This window comes from Sceloporus undulatus, chromosome 1, assembly GCF_019175285.1.
Source record: "Sceloporus undulatus isolate JIND9_A2432 ecotype Alabama chromosome 1, SceUnd_v1.1, whole genome shotgun sequence".
NCBI lineage: Eukaryota > Metazoa > Chordata > Lepidosauria > Squamata > Phrynosomatidae > Sceloporus > Sceloporus undulatus.
Window position 1 is genome coordinate 240,644,009 of NC_056522.1, and position 19,296 is coordinate 240,663,304.

General features: G+C 41.1%; 1 protein-coding gene across 1 annotated transcript in view; it reads right to left on the reverse strand.

Moving 5' to 3' along the window:
• Window positions 1-19,296, reverse strand: part of SLC15A2 (solute carrier family 15 member 2) — a 95,491-nt gene that overhangs the window by 6,294 nt on the left and 69,901 nt on the right. Inside the window, 4 exon segments of the mRNA XM_042445090.1 lie at window positions 2,507-2,611; window positions 7,264-7,410; window positions 12,143-12,239; window positions 14,508-14,618. Coding sequence (XP_042301024.1) covers window positions 2,507-2,611; window positions 7,264-7,410; window positions 12,143-12,239; window positions 14,508-14,618 — 460 coding nt within the window.

Consider the following 19,296-nt stretch of genomic DNA (forward strand, 5'->3'; position numbering starts at 1 on the left):
CCCTTAGTTCTCTTATTCATTTTTGTGCATTTTTCTGCAGACATTTTTGAGAAATAGTCATGTATTGTTATTGGTACATAATGTATCAGCACATAAGTTCAGCTAAATGCCCTGGCATTAATGGGGTTTTTTTTAAAATTTTTATTTTCCCTATTAATTTGTGAGAGAGGGCACTAAATTGGAAGGGTCACTAATTGCATTCTATCCTGTTTGTTGCATCAGCTCTTCCACTTAATTAGTTAATTGCTCATTTGCTCGGTGGCCTCTTTCTCTATTATGGAGGTTAATCTGTTACTTTTGAGATGTATGCTTTCCCCTCTATGGAAGTTACTTACAAAGGTACATCAGCATTCATTAGTCAAAGAAAATATACATAAGAACCATCAGTAGTTAGGTTTCTCAATTATACTTTAAAGCATGGATGGGAACTTTTTGTTCTCCCTAGCTGTTTGGGACTACAAATCCTAGTTTCCCTTACTATTCATCTAGATTGCCTTATGTCTTTCTCTAGTCATTTTAATTTAGCTGCAATATATTTGAAAGGACTCAGTTTCTACTTTTTTACCTTCATTCCTGTTTAGAGATAATGTTCTAAAATACAGGTCTGTACCTGAAGACAATTTGGGGGTATTCTACATTTAATTCTGTTCCCAGGAATAAGTTTGCAACAACAATAGCAAAAGTAAGTACAGTGAGCCTGAGTCGTATGTGAGCATGATATACACGGCTTTCAGCATATTCTGAAAGCCATGCTGGAAGAAGCCTCAGCACGCCCCAGAAGGGGTAATGGTGTGTGTACCCATGGTGTGCATGCTGCACCGCACCGCAGACTTGAACCCCATAATTTTTAATGGGGCTTGAGCATACGTGGGATCCCCCTTATACGGGGGGGGGGGGGGAGTGTCAGGAACATATCTCTCACATAAGGGAAAGGTCCACTGTACATTTCTGTACCACTTATCAGTGCACTTAAGCACTCCCTAGGCGGTTTACAATGTGTATGCTAATTGCCCCTAACAGACTGGGTACTCATTTTAGCAACCTTGGAAGGATGCCAGGCTGAGTCAGTCCTGAGCCCCTGACTGGGACTGAACTCACAACCTTGTGGTTTATGAGTGAGTGACTGCAGTACAGGCATTTAACTGTTGCACCACCAGTTCTAAGGCAAACAGAGTTATGATTACAAGAATCAAAATGAGTGCTAGAAATCATAGCTCAGAGAAAAATGGCCATTTTTTGGCAGCTCTGCTAAATTCTAAATGTAGCTAGGAGAATTTGGGTGACTTTGGATAGACTCAGCCAGGGAGTACACAGCCCTTGATAAAAGGGTGACTTGGAGATCTCTCATCCACAGGGTTGCCACAAGTCACCTTGGCAGTAATTGACAACCATAACAAAAAGAAAACTTTTCCATGGTCTCAAGCACAATTACATGACAAGCATGTACAGAAATTTCATCTACTGTACACAGGTTCGAGGCATGGGAGGGGAGAGGTTGAACCACCATTTTTTAAAAAGGAGGTTTTTTTGGTGGAAAATGAGTGTTTTTGGGGGGGGTTGGTTTTGGTTTAAACCATCCCCCCCCCATTAATGCTCTAAATCAAAAAATTAAGTAGCAAAATGCAGTTCAGATGTTTATGGCCACTAGCTTAAATAATAATTGTTCTTTTCAAAGGGTTCTTTTAAAGCAAGTTGTTTTGGGTTGGACCTATGTTAATTGAAGGATTTGTTTCTAAAGGGGCATTTGTTGCACTATAAAATAGAGTGATTAAAAAGAAGCAACTGAGTGGACACTGGTCTAACAATGAACAACTGCCAATAAACTGTTAATATTCAAATGTATAAATTCACACAGTCGTTGTTGTTCCAGTAAGAGGGCTGGAAAACAGTAATAATAGCCATAGTTTAAAAAGAAAAGAAAAGAAGAATCAATTTAAAAAGGAGGGTGGGTTTTTTTTAAAAAGTTATTTGGTTAAACCAACCTAATTTAAACCAGCCAACCCTGACTATACATCTCACAATGATGAGAGAACCTTGTTGCTGTAAAGCTGGTGGTTTCACAGTAATTAGAGCAATGTAAAAACAAAGCAAACACAACAACCTTGAGATAAAATCAAGTTACAAGTTTGATAAAGTCTGATAGTTTGATAAAGCAGAGTAGGGCAAGGAAATGGCTTGATGAAGGAGGTAGTATATGACAGGCCAAAGTGCAGGAGGCAACACAAAGTGGAAATTAACTTCTCAAAAGCTCAGGAAGAAAATAACCCCAGCAAATGAGAAGGGTCCACTGTATATATGTGTATGTGGGTGTGTGTGTACACACACACACACACTGTATATTACTCTATCAAACTCCACACATTAAGCAAAGGGTTAATTCTCACAATGAAACTTACGCTGGCTGTTCTCTTGACAAGAATGGACACCTAAAGTAATAAAAGTAGAGCAGACTCTCCTGCACGTAACTACAGCATTAGAGCTGTGGGTAATAAAGTTTATTCCTTACCTGGTCCAGAGGCGCAGCCTGAGCAACAACGAGCACAATAGCATTTCCAAAGGCCACTGTTAACAGCCAACCTGCCTGTAGCACCGACTTCATGCTAGCAGGAGACTGGGGAAAAATAAATAGAAGAGACCTGATAAGTACATTGACTTCCAAACATTTTTTATTATTACCATCCCCATTGAATGCCATACTGGGACTGAGCACAATCATTATCCTACTTTGCGTGAAAGGATGTAAAATCTCCTCATAGCGCCAAGGGCTAGTCCATTCATGAATGCATATCACTTAGTTGTTCATCTCTGTGCTTGATGACTTGCGCAGCCAAATGGGAGAAATAATTCCATTGAAAAACACATCATTCTGAGGTAATGCAGCATGATCTGGAGGTTCTGGAGGAGGTGATTGTTATCTAATGGCTCATTCACATAGGAATAACTTGATGCTTCAGACAACAAATGACTCTACAGTTGAATCATGGCAGAAAATCATAACCAGAAAGCAAGGAGAGCTTAAGAATGCTTTTACACTACACAGTTATATCACTATGATTCCACTTTAACTGTCACAGCTACATTGCATGGAATCCTGGGATTTGCAGTTGAGGGAAGGAAGCTCTCCTGGTGTCACTGATCAAACTATAAATCTCAGGACTCCACAAGATGCAAATATAGTACTAAAGTGGAACCGTAGCAGTGTAGTTCAATAGTATGAAAAAAGGCCCCAGTACCTACTGTCAGCAGCATTCCTAGTAAGCATGATTTCCCACATCTGGTTTATGTCTCTGTCACCCCGCAAGTTCCAAAACAATAGATTTCTGGAATCTGGGAGACAGGAGAAATTCCCTGTGGCCTATGACACTAATTTGGTTATTGCCATACCCTGTTGGGTTTTTTCAATCTAGAGCTGAATCTCTAAGTGATGCTTTTTAAATGTTTTATGGATTCTTTGCCCTGTCTACAGCAGCATGGTTTGGCCCAGAGTTTTCTGCCTCTGGAGCTGTGCTGACTCTTCCCTGTTGCAAAGCCCTCCATTCTGACATTGGGTGGCTGATGGCTTATGTGTCCCACTGAGCCACCTGTTGTCCATTGTTTCATTCTGAGGTCAGAACAAGGTGTCCAGAGATGGCCACATGGCTGGGCACCTTGTTCTGACCTCAGAGAAAATGACTAGTGGCAGCAGCAAATGCACTGGGCAGCTCAGCAGGACTGAATGCAGTCAGCTGCCCAGCATCAGGATGGATGGATTGGGATTTTCTGGGAAGATCTGGTGCAAACAGAGAATTTTCAAAATCTGGATAAAGCTCAGTTCAGGTGCTAAACAAGCCATCTGTCACCCAGTCTTCTTGTACTGGAACTGGACTTTGGGCTGCATGTCATCCAGTCTCCTTGCTGGAGGCTGTTGTATTTGGCCCATGCAGATAGGGCCTTAGTTTAATTTATTGCTGGTTTTAAAACGTTTGCCTTATTGTTCTTTAAAAATATTATTATTATATTTTAAAAGTATAAAATAAGAGAAAAAGGGGGGAAGTTTAAAAAAGAGGGGAAAGGGAGAGCAATGCATGAGATATAAATGTGACCTAGTTATGTATATTGCTATAAACTGGCCATATGTCCCAAAAACATTGAGTTGCAATCTATAGAATACAATACTATTGCTTTAACAAAAGATGTTGTCTGTCTTAGGCTGACTCAGAAAAGGCAGGGCATATATACTTCCGATAATTAAAATAAACATAGGCAGCTGCCTTATGTCAGGGATGATGGGAGTTGTAGCTCTGGCTCTAACTCACCACCTTGTTATGCAGCGGTGCTGACCAGCTTTGGTCAGTGGTTAATGCTTTTCTTCCAAAGCAGCAGAGTTTCAGAGAATAGGCTGAAGACCCTGACAAACTCTCCAAGCCTTCTCACTCTTCTTCCTCAGAAGTCTCCAAACTTCTCCAGGATCCTGCTGGCTCTTGTATCCTCACTCAAGACACCAGACAACTCAGTAGTCTTATATAAAAGATCTACTTTATTCTACTACTGTATATGCAAATACTATATGCCCTCACAATCTCCAATATCTCCAAAATACTCCACTACCCACAAAATACATTGGCAAACATAGCAATTATTATAGCCATTGTTAATCACCACCCACTTAGTCAGTTTCCACCCAGTGGGCGTGTACACTCACTTTGATTGGTTCACATAGTTCAACCCATACTTAAGGATTTCATCATTTCACTTTGTACACTTAATGAATCTCAGGTGCTTCCAATTGTACATTCTATAATTCTGTCCTTGACATTCAAGACTTCTAAATTACATTAGCTTTTTCACCTGTGTGGCTTCTTAATTGCTCTTGCTTAGTCACTGTGACTTTCACATACATGTTTTATTTCTTCTACTGTATATCCCATGTTGCATTTTCCTTAACACCTTATACTTGATCAAGCTATTTAGATTAGGAATGAGTAAAATGCATCAGTGAGATATTAGTCAACAATCCTCAGCATCCCTAATAAGCCTAGCTACTGGAATGCTGGGAACTGCAGTCCAAGAATATATGGAGTGCTACACAGTCCCCACTTCTGATTTATATGTTTTTCTCTCTCTGATGTGCAGCATCTTGTCAGGGTATTATGCAGAGACTTTTCTCATGGCTGAGCGATGCTCCTCCCCATAAGATAGAAGAAGGAGTTGATCCATGGTTTTGTTGGCCCAATAAAAAGTCTGTTTCAGGGTACTATGGAAAACATTTGAAAAAGAGCACATGGCCCAGGCTAAACCTGCTCCCATTTATATTTTCTCCCACATCAGTATATGCCTGCTATGTTTGTAAGTTTTAAGCCGTTATTCAGTGTTCCTTTTATACAACAGATCCATTTTTATAATTGCATAATAAATTGTAGGGGATGTAAATTACTGTGTGATATTCAAAGTAAATAGTTTCATTTACTCCTGGAATGTTTGATATTGCCCCAGAGGGTAAGAGCTTCCATTGTATTTGGGCAGAGCATGCTTTTTATCCATTTGACCTAGTTCAGACTTAAAACTATTTTTTCCAAAATACTTTAACTTCCATTCCTGTAACTGACAGCAGAGCCTATAAACTTTCATATAAAGATTTCCCCCACTATATGCTTTCCTGCACTGTGTGCTTTCAGATTAAATCACCTTTCATGTATGTGTCAGAGGATGATGATCTTAAGCCAAAACCTTGAAATATTGCACTTGGAAGAGAAAATTTTATCTCCCCTCCATTAAAAAATGAAAAACAAAATAAAAACTATTGGACAGCAGTGTTTTTGCTTGGGTTCCTCTTATTAATCAATATTGCTGCAGAAGGTTCATCTTACTGTTTTATATAAGGAACAGGCAATATGCAGCCTATGGGCTAGATCTAGGAATCCATACCTGATTTTGAAGGCCCCAGACACCCCAAGAGCCTCCCTATACCCCCCAATAAATATTTTTAATTTTTTTAAAAAAGAGATAATTGTGTTCTGGAAACCTCTGTGAAGCATGATTCTCCTTTAAAACAAAGGACCTACATGCTTACATTTGGACAACTACAGGTAACTGTTTTCAGGTTTTAGTGTGGCCCACAGCAATTCCTAAAGTGGGCGGGTGGAAATTGGAACTGACAAACTCAACCACTACACTGTATATAGAGGACAGGAAGGATCATGGAAGAAGTGGGGACAACTGCATGGGACTTAGGAAAATAGCAAGGATGGAGACATGTTGAAATCCCATGTGCAAGGAAGAGTGGGGCTAAAGGAGAACATAAGGAGGAAATAATCACTATTAAAAGTGGGGAAGAACATGGAGTTGTTGAGGAGTAGCCAGTGATGATCCCAGCTATAGGCTTATTGTAATGGTGTGCTGGATACCATGTGAGAGATGAGCATGATATGGCCTCATCCCCTTTGTTATATAGCTTATGCTTCCTTCCTACTGGAGAATCCTTGCTACCCTCTCCATAGAACATCCGGACTCATGATTCCAGGTAAGTGGTTAAAACGCTGACTTTGTTGATTGCAAGATTGGCAAGTTGGCAGTTCAAGGCCCAAGTGCTGCATGATGGGGTGAGCTCCCATCACTAGTCCCAGCTTCTGCCAACCTAGCAGTTCAAAAGCATGCAAATGCAAGTACATAAATAGGTACCACCTCAGTGGGAAGGTAACAGCGTTCTGTGCAGTCATGCTAGTCACATGATGACAGAGTTGTCTATGGACAACTCTGGCTGTATGACTTAGCAACGAAAATGAGCACCACCCCATAATCAGTTATGACTGGACATCCAAGTCAAGGGAAAACTTTTACCTTTACCTCCTTCATGCAGGAAATCCTTTATTCTAGAGGAGAGTTCCTCCTATCATTGCCAAAGAGCAGTATCAAGAACAAGACTCTTCATCAAATATATACATTTAATTTAACTTATATTTGTTTTTGTTTGAATGAGCTTAAGGTCAAAAAGCTGCACTTAGGTTGTACAACACTGATTGCTTCCTGAAAGTGATTGGCAGGATCATTAGAAGGCTGGACAGTTCTGCACCATCCTTCCATAGGAAAGTTAGCATTTCAGTCCTTTGATCATTTCAGTTATGTATACACAGAGGGACAGAACGAAAGACCATCAGGATAGGCACTGGACTGGCCATTTGCTCCATCTGCTTTCAGCTTTGGAAGATCTGGTGAAGAGCAAATTTCTCACTCACCAAGCCCAGACGTGTACATTTATTCTTCATGTACAAATTTTAAGTACCCTACCTGGGAGTAAGAGAAAGCAAGGCCTGTAATGGAGAACATCACTTCTCCAGCCGATATTAACAGGTATTGAGGGATCTGCCATGAAATATGGACATTGTTGGCTGCAATGTCTTCTGTCTTCCATGTCTGGAAGGTCTTTGAAGAAGTCTGAGTTAGGAGAGAAAGAAGACATGTTCATTAAGTAAGGCAGATGTATATTGCATTCATGTTTCACCCAGTCGGAATAAATAGACAGACACACAAAATGTATGGATATGCCAAGGGCTACTTTATTAACTATTTAATTCTGATCTGAATCAGGGCAGCATAGTGTGGTATACACTGAAGCTAATCTAACTTTTCCCTGAACATGTTCCCCCACACTAGCCCCGAGCCCTAAAGGAAAATGCCAGTCCCTTTCATATCTCAGAGTTCAATTTCCCAATGGGGAAGAGCAGAGAAAACTCTTTCACAACACATACTTTAGGATGTGTTTGCAAATTATTGATCAAGATTTCACTTTCCCACATTAACCTGCTAAAAGTGACCAAATATTAATTATTGACAAATATTAATTAGTTTACAATTCAATACTAATTTAAATAAATAAACATTTCAATATAGCTTACTTAAATGATATTCAAGCCAACATCTCATTTTAAAGTACCACCCAAAGTCAATTTCCCCATAGTAACTTGGTGAATCAGGACAGGGTAGGCAAAACACCCCCACCCCCATGAAAATCAAAGGAGAAGCAAACCTTCTTCCTGGCCGCAAAAAGGCACCCAGTCAAAACCAGTACTAACCTCCAGGGTGGGCGAGTGAGTGGGGTGGAAAATTGAAAGACAGCAAAAGAAGGCCAGAGCAGGGATTGTAACCTCTCATGCCCCTTCCTCCTTCCATCTCGTGCATCAACACAAATCTTTGATTGTATTTTTTAATCTTGCCCTTCCTCTGGCAGGGCAAATTATATCCCCTCAAGCGTTCACCAACAAGACAACAGAAGGTAAGAGGCCTAGATAATCCAGTATTTGCAATAGGGAAGAAATGGGTTTTCTTCTGAAGACTGAATCAGTATTTTCCATGTGGACCCACTAAGCAACTGTGAACTCTGCTGGTAGACTGAAATAAAGTCACATTAGAGACATCAGCAAACTCTGCTTTAACTGTGAAAGTGCTAGAATTGTTTATGAGATGCAGTTAATCACTATGCAGGGAAAAACGCAACACGGAAGCTTTTTCAGAAGGCTAAAAGGGGTGAGTAGTAATTGTTTGCATTACTCACTGGACTATAGGGAAATGTCACAAACACCTTCAAAAGAAGTTGGGAGGTGAGAAAAGATAGGGTATAGGAGATAATGATCCTAGTGATTTACAAACTGCAATTCATCCATACTTCCATGGTGCCATGTGCATCATTTAGTTTCTTTATGCATATGTCACAAAACACAATAGATCTGGAAACTAAACAAACTATGCAATTAATTACAATAGCCAGATTGGAGAAGATCAGTCACTTGGTCAATAGAAAGAAGAACAGGTACATACTGGAAAGAGATACTGCCAACAAAAATTTCCAGGTAGCCAAACTGAGAGGCATTTGTTTACCATCCTGCTACAGGCTATCTATCTGATTCCTGATTGTTCATACCATGGTAATCTAGCTTCTCCCTTATTCTGAATATAACATGCATTCCTGTATTGTCTGAATATAATACACACTGTGATGTTGCTAAATCTGCTGTAGTCCCCCAACCAACCCATTCTAGAACAAGGTTATTTGGAGGTAAAGACTGCTTCACATGCTATTTTTTCTATCTGATATGGGGAACCTTCGGCTTTTCTTATCTTGTTGGACTCCAAATCCATAATCCCTTGTCATTGCCATGCTGTCTGGAGGTGACAGAAATTAGATTACAATATTTGCTCTTTACTGAAGGAGAATGCCCCATGTATATTCTTAGAGATCAGCTCCATCAATTTTGAATGGAACTGAGGGGCTATCCAGACCATCCCTTTGGGGCAGTCTGCAGCTGCCCCTTTACTGGCTGGATCAGTGCAATGGCAACCACATGCTGCAGCACCAATCCGGCCTTTTTGTGCACTTGAAGGGGTGCCATAGCTGCCACTGCCCGGCGTGATGATGCCTCTTTTGGCATTGTGATGTTTAGGCGCTGCGCCAGAGATGCGTCATCATGGCGCACGCGATATAGACTGTGCATGCCACAAGGGCACCCTGCTGGCAGCAGTAGGGCTTGGAGTATGCAGACGCTCAGCCCTTCCCTTGTCCATAGGCCGGCACTTTTCACTGGCCTGTACAGGGTCTGATTTGCCAGTAAGTACTTAGAACAAGAATCTAACCCTGCAAGGAAATGCATACTTTATTCAAAGAATTCATGGGACATGCCTCCAACTACACACACACCGTCACCACCACCATCACCAGCAAGATGCCCAAGTCCTGGCAAGTAGAAGGAATGTTCATTTTGCTCCACAACTGCTACTGCCACCAAATAGTACAGTGATGTTTCATGACAGTTAAGTTCTGCACAGTGATTCCTTCCAGGCTATTAGCAAATATTTATTGAAATATAGAGGCTTCATTTTATCACCAGACGCTCCAGTTTGCCAACTGTCTAGAATGAATTTTATCAATAATGAATTAATATCTGAATAAAGTGTAATAAAGCAGCAGGACTAATTTTTCTGCTACATAGAACAAAATGTCCAGATTGGCCAGGCTCAAATTTTGTCCTGAGAAGCTGGGCATAGTTTATAAAGCAGTTTGTACAGCAAAGCAAGAGAAAAGTATTACATATTCAGGAAAAAGGAAAGGGGAAAAAAGAGGGGGTATCATTTTGTCAGACCCACAGGATTTATGGATGAAAATTTAATTTTTGGCAGGTGGCCTTTGTTCTTCTTCTCCTCTATTATCTGTTAAAGACAGAATTGAGTTTTCCCCATAAAAATACTCTGTTATCATATCTATCTGCCCATGAATCTATCCATTCATCTGTTCATCAGTCTGTTTACTTTTCACACAAAATGATAGCTTTGCAACTCAACCTGATGCATATTTATTCAGAGACATCCTGCTGTGTTCAGTAGGGCTTGCTCCTGGGTATGCATAGGATTATAGACTGAACATGCCATACCTTAAATATTTCAGTGCTACAAAAAGGGAACCAAAACAACCAAATGAGTGCAGAGGAAAAATAAAATGAATTATGTTGCCATTTCTGTTAATTGCAGCACAAAGCCTGGGCACAATGTGACCAAAGCTGCATTCTTAAAGGATCAATCTTTTGGGGCTGTGCCAGGTCTGAGAAGACCTCCAGGCAAAGTGACTTCTGGACATCTCTGTCAAAGCTGCCCAGGGGCCTCCACTACTGCAAACATACTGTCAGGGGCAGTGGAAGTGGCAGAATCACTGAGCTCAGCAGCAGGGATAGACAACACTGAGCAGTCAAATAATGGAAAACAGAAATGCCAGTTGTGATGATGGGCTTCTCCCATTATCTAGGCAACACAGCTGTGGGACAGTCTCCTTTCCAGGTAACCAAAGGTTTAAGGATGTGATAGTGTCAAGTTGCAATTATTGGGGTCAATGTCACTGGAGAGTCATCGAAATCATGAGAGACAATCACCCAGTGACAGTGGCCAGTTGGCTGAGACACAAAACTTCAAGAGGCTCCCCAGTCAAAATTACACAAAGCCTGAAATGACCACAAGGACAAAAGAGAACAAAAAGAGCCATGAAGTTAGGTGCCTGATGTACCCAAACCAGCTGGTTGAGACTAGGCCATGTGACCTAGAATCCTTGTTGCCCTCCCCATAGAACATCCAGACTCATAATTCCAGGTAAGTGGTTAAGATGCTGACTCTGTTGATTGCAAGATTGGCAGGTTGGCAGTACGAGGCCTGAGTGCTGCATGATGGGGTGAGCTCCCATCACTAGTCCTAGCTTCTGCTAACCTAGCAGTTAAAAAGCATGTAAATGCAACTAGATAAAAAGGCATCACTTGGGTGGGAAGGTAAATAGCGCTATGTTCAATCATGCTGGCCACATGATCACAGAGTGGTCTCTGACAATGCTGGCTCTTTGGGCTTAGTAACAGAGATAAGCACCACCCCCTGTGGTTGGACACAACTTGACAAGCGTGTCAATGGGGAATACCTTTACCTTCACCTTCGTGAGTAAAATAAGAAAATGTATACATATCTAGTCACATCAGGGGAATTATGTTAATGTTGGTGACCTTGGCTGAATATGATCTAGACTACTGGTTCTCAAGCTTTGGTCCTCCAAGCAACACCTACTGAACTACCATTGAAGGTACAGGAGGCCTCTCCAGTTTTCACTTGGGCCCTGATGAATTTGCTTAAGATATTGGCTACAGTTGGTTCACTTGGAATTTATCTTCAGAGCTTTGGAACATTAAAAAAAGAGTGATTTTAAGAAACTGTGGTCAGTATTGCTCCCCCAAGTCAGGTTCTAATACAAGGCCTGCAACCAATGCATCTGTAGTCCAAACTAATTTCCATGGAGCTCAGTGGGGCCTACTCTCAAGTCAGCATCCCACTGATGACAATGAGACAGTTAAGTTTGTGATGTAATTCTTTGTCATTGACTTAATGGGACTGAAAAGGGCTTAACTTTGGCTGGATCATGGCCTGTGTTTATATCATTTTAAAGCAAAATGACTGTAATGTACACATATTATCCTGTTGGTAGCCAACTTTTTATAATTGTAGCTTTTTTTTTTAACTTTCAGTAAACAAAATTGTTTCGCTTCAGTGGCTGGCTATTGAACACAAGCACCTACACTGCATTTGTAAGAGCCACAATATCAGAACTGAAATTGAAACTGCATGATGCAAAAGTGAAAGGGCAACTTACATTTGTTATAACAACTGTGTAGGATGCTCCAAAATCAAGGAGGCCTAGCTCTAGGATGGATTCTTCGGCTCCCACTTGACATTTCACATTGTTGTATCTTTATATGAAAAAAGAATACAATAATTCCTGGTTAACCTTTTAGGGCTAAAGCACACAGAGTGCAGCTGTCTGCAGACTTCTTCAAGCTGATTAGGGGCGATGAGTAACTCATGCTTTCCAGCCCTGTTTCAAGGACAGTGTGTTACTAGCATTTTAAGTGCCAGTGCTGTCCTTTGAGGGGCAATCATAGGACAACAGATCATCATTTATTTTGCACTATTCAGTAAACGGGCAGCATTATTGAATGTTTTGTTTGTCTCCCCCTGACATATATCTTCTCATTTTGTAGCTCTGGATTTCTTTCAGATTAAATCATTTGTATTGGGCTGCCTCCCTTACAGAGCCTAATGGGAAATTTAAATCTGGTTTTAAAATATATTTATGTTATTTATTTAATACATTAGCAGGCTTTCAAGATGCCCCTGTTCGCTTGCATATACACAAGTCTATAAAAAGTACTCTGGCATTGCTTGGTTTAACTGATTGCAAAGGTACTGTATAGATTTAGAATATTAGTGGTTTAGTTTTACTAATGTTAGTCCAAAAGAACTGGGCAAAAATGAAATGTTTTGAGCTAACCCAGGAGTTAGCTTCCACTTCATGTTGAACTGCATGTCCTAGCATTTGTGACTATTGGCCATGTCAGTTGGGATTTAGAAGAGTTGTAGACCAACAACCTCTGCAAGTGCTCCTTATTCCCCCATTTCCCCCCAATACACAAGAATAATAGGCAGCAAAATGAGTGCATACACCTCTCTTAACAAAGGAAGAAAGTCAAAGGTTCAGTCTTGAGAGCCTCCATTTAAAAGATCTCTGAGGCAGGATACAGACCGCCGCTTTGCGGCGGTCTCCCGCCGGCGCCATTTGCTCCGCGCGGGAGCCACAGCAGCCAAACCGCGCGGCTCCCGCGCGGAGCAAAAAAGAAGCTCCATTTCGGAGCTTCTTTTTGCAGCGCCTTTATGACATCGTGAGGTGCCGCTGGCGCATTCGCGACGTCATAGGCGCCGCGACACGTCTGGACGCTATGCGTCCAGTATGTAAACATGGTGGCCCCCATGTGGAAGGGGCACCGCCATGTTGTATGTATTCTATACGTACTAGGGTTAGGGGGGTGCGGAAGCACTGCCCCTTCCTAACCCTAGTACGTATAAAAGACGTACTATATGGCGGTTTGTATCCCGCCAGAGAGAAAACCAATAAAACACTGCTTTTGTGAAGGAATGATGCTACTGCAGTAAACACTGTTGAGCCATGAGGACCAGTGGGCAAATTCTTTACAAGACAGTTTCACCCATCCTTCATGCACTTGCTTCCAGTTCAATCTAAGTCATTGGTGCCCCTTAGCAAAAAGGGAATGGTTGTAATGAGGAGAAGAGAAAGAGCTGGGGAAAGGACAAGAAGCTATACTTGAACCATCTGCACCCTTTCCCTTTCTCTACCTGCATAGATCTTAATTTCAGATACAAGAAGGGGTAACACCTACTCTGTATTAATTTTTTTTTTTTTTGGTGGGGTCAGGCACACAGAGGGAAATAGTGGTGAGGCACTCTGGCTGTTGCTCACTGGTATCCATCTGTTTCTTCTCCAATGAAAAAGGGATAGCACTAAGAACTTTCACCCCAATGGACACAATGACATCAAACTAGAAATATCTGAATACTTATTGTGGTTACTCATAGGATCACAGGATACTGTCTTATGCTTCAGTATATAATTTTTTTTTTAGCTAGCTAGTTTAGTGGCAGTGGCTTTCCAATATTTTGGGCAGAGGTCATTCACACCATTTTGCTTTTAACTAGAGATACCAAGCACTGAACATCAGTACCATCTGCTTCTCTGCTACTTGTCCTTCATCTCTATCAGAGGAGAAAAGTACAATTTAATAAACAGCACTGATTTTCTTTTCTGGAATATGTGGGAAAGAAGGGTCTGGGCTGCTTGTGTTTAGTCCCAGCATGCTTCTGCATAGTCAATTATGGATGCTCCTTGTATTTTCTTCTGTTTGTGAAAACTCTACCTGGGTTCCAGTCTTTAAGGCAGTGGCAATCTGGCTTCTTGTGACAGAAGCTAACTACTGGCCTTCCTATCCTAACCTATTCCCAGTAAACAGTATCTCCTTTTGCTGACTTAAACTAGAAGGGCTTTGAAGAGAGGCATGTATGGACAAGCAAGCAAGGCCTAGGTTTCTTGGGAACAAAGGGATGTTGTCATAGAGAAAGGAAATGCAAATGAGCTCAGAGCAGGAAAACTGGTCATAGAATCTCACCTTCCTCTCGTCAGGATGCTGTACCTTGAAACACCATAACTTTTGTTAATGCTGACAAAGTCCTCATTGCTAAGAGTGATGTTGGCATCCAACTCCAGAGTATTAATGAATCTGTAAGGAAACTTGATTTCATCATGACAGAAAACGAATAAAGCAAAATAAAGCATCAAATATTTTACTGGAGGGATGTAATCTATTTAAAGAAGCCTCCATCTATCTTTTAATTGTAAAGGTGAGCTTGCTGGACAAAACACTACTAATTAATCATTCCTGTATCCATATACATTTAAACTCCTCAAAATGCAATCCTTCTTCTTTTAGGAAGAAGACAATTACAGTATTGTTATGCATAACTCATCTAAGAAACTTAGTGAAATGAGATGACTGAGGGGAAAATATCTTGGAGGAAAAAGAGGAACTCATCTTCATGGTTCTATTTCAAAAACAGCTATTTCTGAATTGCCATGTTTGGGTGACCATTTTAGAAGGCAGATACTGCCATGCCCCCTGATTCTAGGACTGACTGACTGACTGACTGATTTATTTATGTTTTGTACCATTTATCATTGAATAAGACAAAGCAGTGTACACAGTTGACATCCATTTGGTCCTTGCAACAACTTTGTGAGGTGGTTTCGGTTTAAGAGAGAGTAGGGACGTAGCCAAGGGGGGGTTCTTGGGGTCCGGACCCCCCCTTCCATTAGAAAAATGAATGGTGTGTGCTGCTGTGCCACCGCGCCCAAGCCCCATTATAATGGTGGCACTTAGTCTGGACCCCCCCCTTCCTAAAATCCTGGTTACGTCCCTGGAGAGAGCCACTCTCAAACTTATCCAATGGTTTTGGTAGCCCGTTGGGAACTAGAATGAGGCTCTCCAATGCCCCACTCCAGACCTATTGCATCATACTAGCAATTGAACCAACTCCTCCACAGAGGCGAGGACAACTTTATGACAGACTGTGTCACCATACTCACAGCTCTTGTATATGATGTGGCAACATCTCCAAGTAGTTCCCAGTTAGAAGCACACACATAATATCATATAACAATAGCAAGTACATTTGTATACTACTTATCAGTGCACTTAAGCACTCCCTAAGTTGTTTACAATGTGTAAGCTAATTGCCCCCAACAAGCTGGGTACTCATTTTAGTGACCTTGGAAGAATGCAAACCTGAGTCAAGCCTGAGCCCCTGTCTGATACTGAACTCACAACCTTGTGGTTTATGAGTGAGTGACTGCAGTACAGGCATTTAACCACTGCACCACTGTAATATATAATTACAATAATTAGCCAATATTTTTAAAACGGAGCGGCAACTGTAACCATGTGATGGGGAATGCCTGTATGTGTTTCAGGAAGTGTTTGAAGCTGGGTGCCTTTTCTGCCTCTCATGGAGAAGTGTTACTGAGACCAGGTGCCACTACTGAGAAAGCTTACATTCATAATGTCACCTGATGATTACAGAACAGTCAGCAAGACCTCTGTTGAAGACCTCAGTTGTCAACTAGGCACATATAAGGAAAGGCAATCTGCTTGGTATCATGGCCCAAAGGTGCTTAGAGCATTGTATGTCAAGAACAAAATGTTGAAATGGCTCCTTAGCTAACAGGCGGCCAGTGCAGTTCTTTCATCATGGGTGTAATAAGTTCACGGCTTGGTGGATATGCTTAGTTGCTATATCCTGCACCAGCTTCAGCTTCTGAACCAGGTGCAAAGTCAACCTTACACAGAGAACACCACAACAGTGACACTGTTATATAGTGGGCTTCATGTCCTTGTTGACACACCATCTTCCTATAGCTACCTTAGCAGTAGTAAGGTTCAGCCAGCGGGGCTCACTTGGAGCTGTCCAAGGTCCTGTTTCCATTTGCCCTCTGTGTGAGAGAGCTTTTGATTTGACTGCAGAAATATTAGGGTAAAGGCTGCAGAACTGAATCGTTACTTCTGACTATCAGGCACTGTTTTACTTTGTAGCACAGTGGAGACTCTGATCTTCTCAAGGTAGGTGGCAGATTTTAGCACAACAACAATTAGGATAGAAAAAATAATGGATTAATCATTACAATTGACCCACTCATTAATCACAGGCTTTTACATGAGCTGTAATTTCAGTTAGATTTACCCTACCAAAGTGGTTTTTGTAGAAGCAACATTTGTAATAAATACACTGTGTGCCTGTCTCCATTCAGGCAAGGTATTTAAGATGGCTTTCCAGATAAATTATCTGTGTTGTTATGCAAACAAAGGCGTGGGGAGGTGCTGTTTCCTTCATTAATACCCTCAGAATGATTGCCTGCACTTACATTGTTTCAGTTAATCAATTTAAAAGCATAACTGATGGCACAGACATAAGAATAACAAAGTTTATTCGTCAATGCAGTGTCAAGCTTGTATCTCCTGCCATAGGAATGACAGGTAAGGAGATATTTTTGATAGAATGTAGTTGTCATTTAAAAAAAAAATCGACTCCTCAAATTCTTAACTCTATCGGCAGTAAAACTGAGGATGTTGCCAAACATTCTGATTTTTCCCCCTCAGAAAACTCTCTTCTAAGACATTTTGATTCAGTTTTTGTCGAATGAAACTCAAGTGTTAGTTTATGCCATGGATGAAAGAAGCAATGGGATGAGAAAGAAAACTGATAAGAGGCCCAAGCCACTGTTACTAAAAATATTCAATATTGAACAATATTAATTATGAATTCACAGTTGCACTCATGGGAGGCATGGGTGGAATTTGAAGTGATAAACATGGGAGGAAACACTTCAAGAAAACATTCTCCAGGGAGGACTGGGATTCTTCAACAGTACAGGCAGTCAAAAGAAAAAGTAAATGTTACAAAATTGGTCAGAAATTTGTCAGACATTTTGAGGCCATCCTAAGGATCCCCCCCCCTTCTAGATCTTGGACCACTCTAAAAGCAAACAAACCTGGATGGTACTTCCCTAATACATATGACTGTTTATATAAGACTGAACAGGAATGAAGCACACTGCTCTTCACTTTTTTGTGGCAATCAGGTTTGCTGTAGCTACATGAAAGCAGGACTCAAAATGAACTGCTAACCACAACTAGAGTAGAGCTATAGAAACAATTGGATTTGCTTGTCATTCAGAAATTGATTCAGTGGGTCTGCTTTCATTGGGACTACAAGAAATATGGAAAATCTGATAGGCAAGATACACACCCCTAGGAATATATCTAGGAGAGCAAACATATTGGTATCAAGTGTCCACCCTTGGAAATATACATACAGTCTGACCTCTGTATCTATAAGATCAGTAACCATGGTTTCAGATAACCATGCCTGGTGGGAAAAGGGTCTCTAGGCATCTGGAAGTCTTCCACAGCAATCCTTTTGTCAACTTCTGCTGGAAATATGGTGATCACTAGTGATTGGAGAAACCCATGTTTTTCTCCTCGGTCAGTGAAACCTTGAGGAGAATTTTTTAAAAAAATATTCTTTCCACAAATGCCCCTTCCAAAAGGTGATTTCTTCTCTCCCCTTCAGCAACTAGCGAAATATTTTTCACAGATTTCTCTGAATGACAATAAAAGACAAGGCGAATAATTACGCTAATTACTTTGCATTTCAAACTCAATTACCATCTCAAAAGGAAGTTTGGCAGAGGTTTAAAGCACATTTCTATGCTTAAAAACCCCTGAAGGCATACACACAAAAGGGGGAAAAAGCACTGTCTCAACAAATAAACTGTGATTGAAGCCCCAACAAGAAATGCTAGAGTTGAGGGGACCATCAAGGACCATCCAGTCCAACCCCCTTCTGCTATGAAGTAATACATAGGAATACATGGCATACTAGAGGACATGTATTATTATTATTATTATTATTATTATTATTATTATTATTATTATCCTTTATTTATAAAGCACTGCAAATTTACACAGTGCAGTACATACAATCTTTTTAATTGGACGGTTCCCTGCCCTCAGGCTTACAATCTAACAAGACACAACACAAAAGGAGAAGGGAGTAGTGGTGAGGAAGGGACCTCTCTAGTAGAATGTCCTAGAGGACATGTAGTCTGACCCCTGTTCAACATCAGGATGTCACTGGAAGATGGGACAAACCGAGGGCTTTCTTGGCATAAAGAGGAGTTTTGCCATGGGATGCCCCTCAAGCTGAGACAGTATGACCCACCAGGGACGTAGCCAGGATTTTGGGAAGGGGGTTCAAGACTAAGTGCCACCATTTTGAGAGGCTAAGAGCCCCTCCAAGACACAAAAAGAGGGTCGAGCGTTTACCCTCGACACCTCGATGGCACCACTTAAACTTCCGTTATGGCTTCGTGCTATGGAATCGTGGGATCTGTAGTTTTGAGGACCTGTTGAGTCATCTGCCAGGTGCCACAACAAACTACAAATCCCAGCATTTCACAACATGGAGCCAAGGGCAGTTAAAGTGGCATCAAACTGGATTATTTTTTCAGTGCAGATGCAAACTGAGTCCTTCCTCTGAAGGTGTTTAGATCAGATAAATTCAGCTCGATAAAGCAAAGTGCAGCTGCACGAGCAACGAGCGGCAGCCACTCTGTTCATGCTCAGAGACACTCTGCTCATGCTTTGAGACACTGTATTCCAACTTCTGAGCTGAGCTAAGAACCCAGGCTGCATCCACACAACATTTCATTCCCACTTCCAAGAGGGATTTTTAATTTTAAGACACACACACACACACACACTTTTTAATTCCAAGACTCTATCTATCTATCTATCTATCTATCTATCTATCTATCTATCTATCTATCTATCTATCTATCTATCT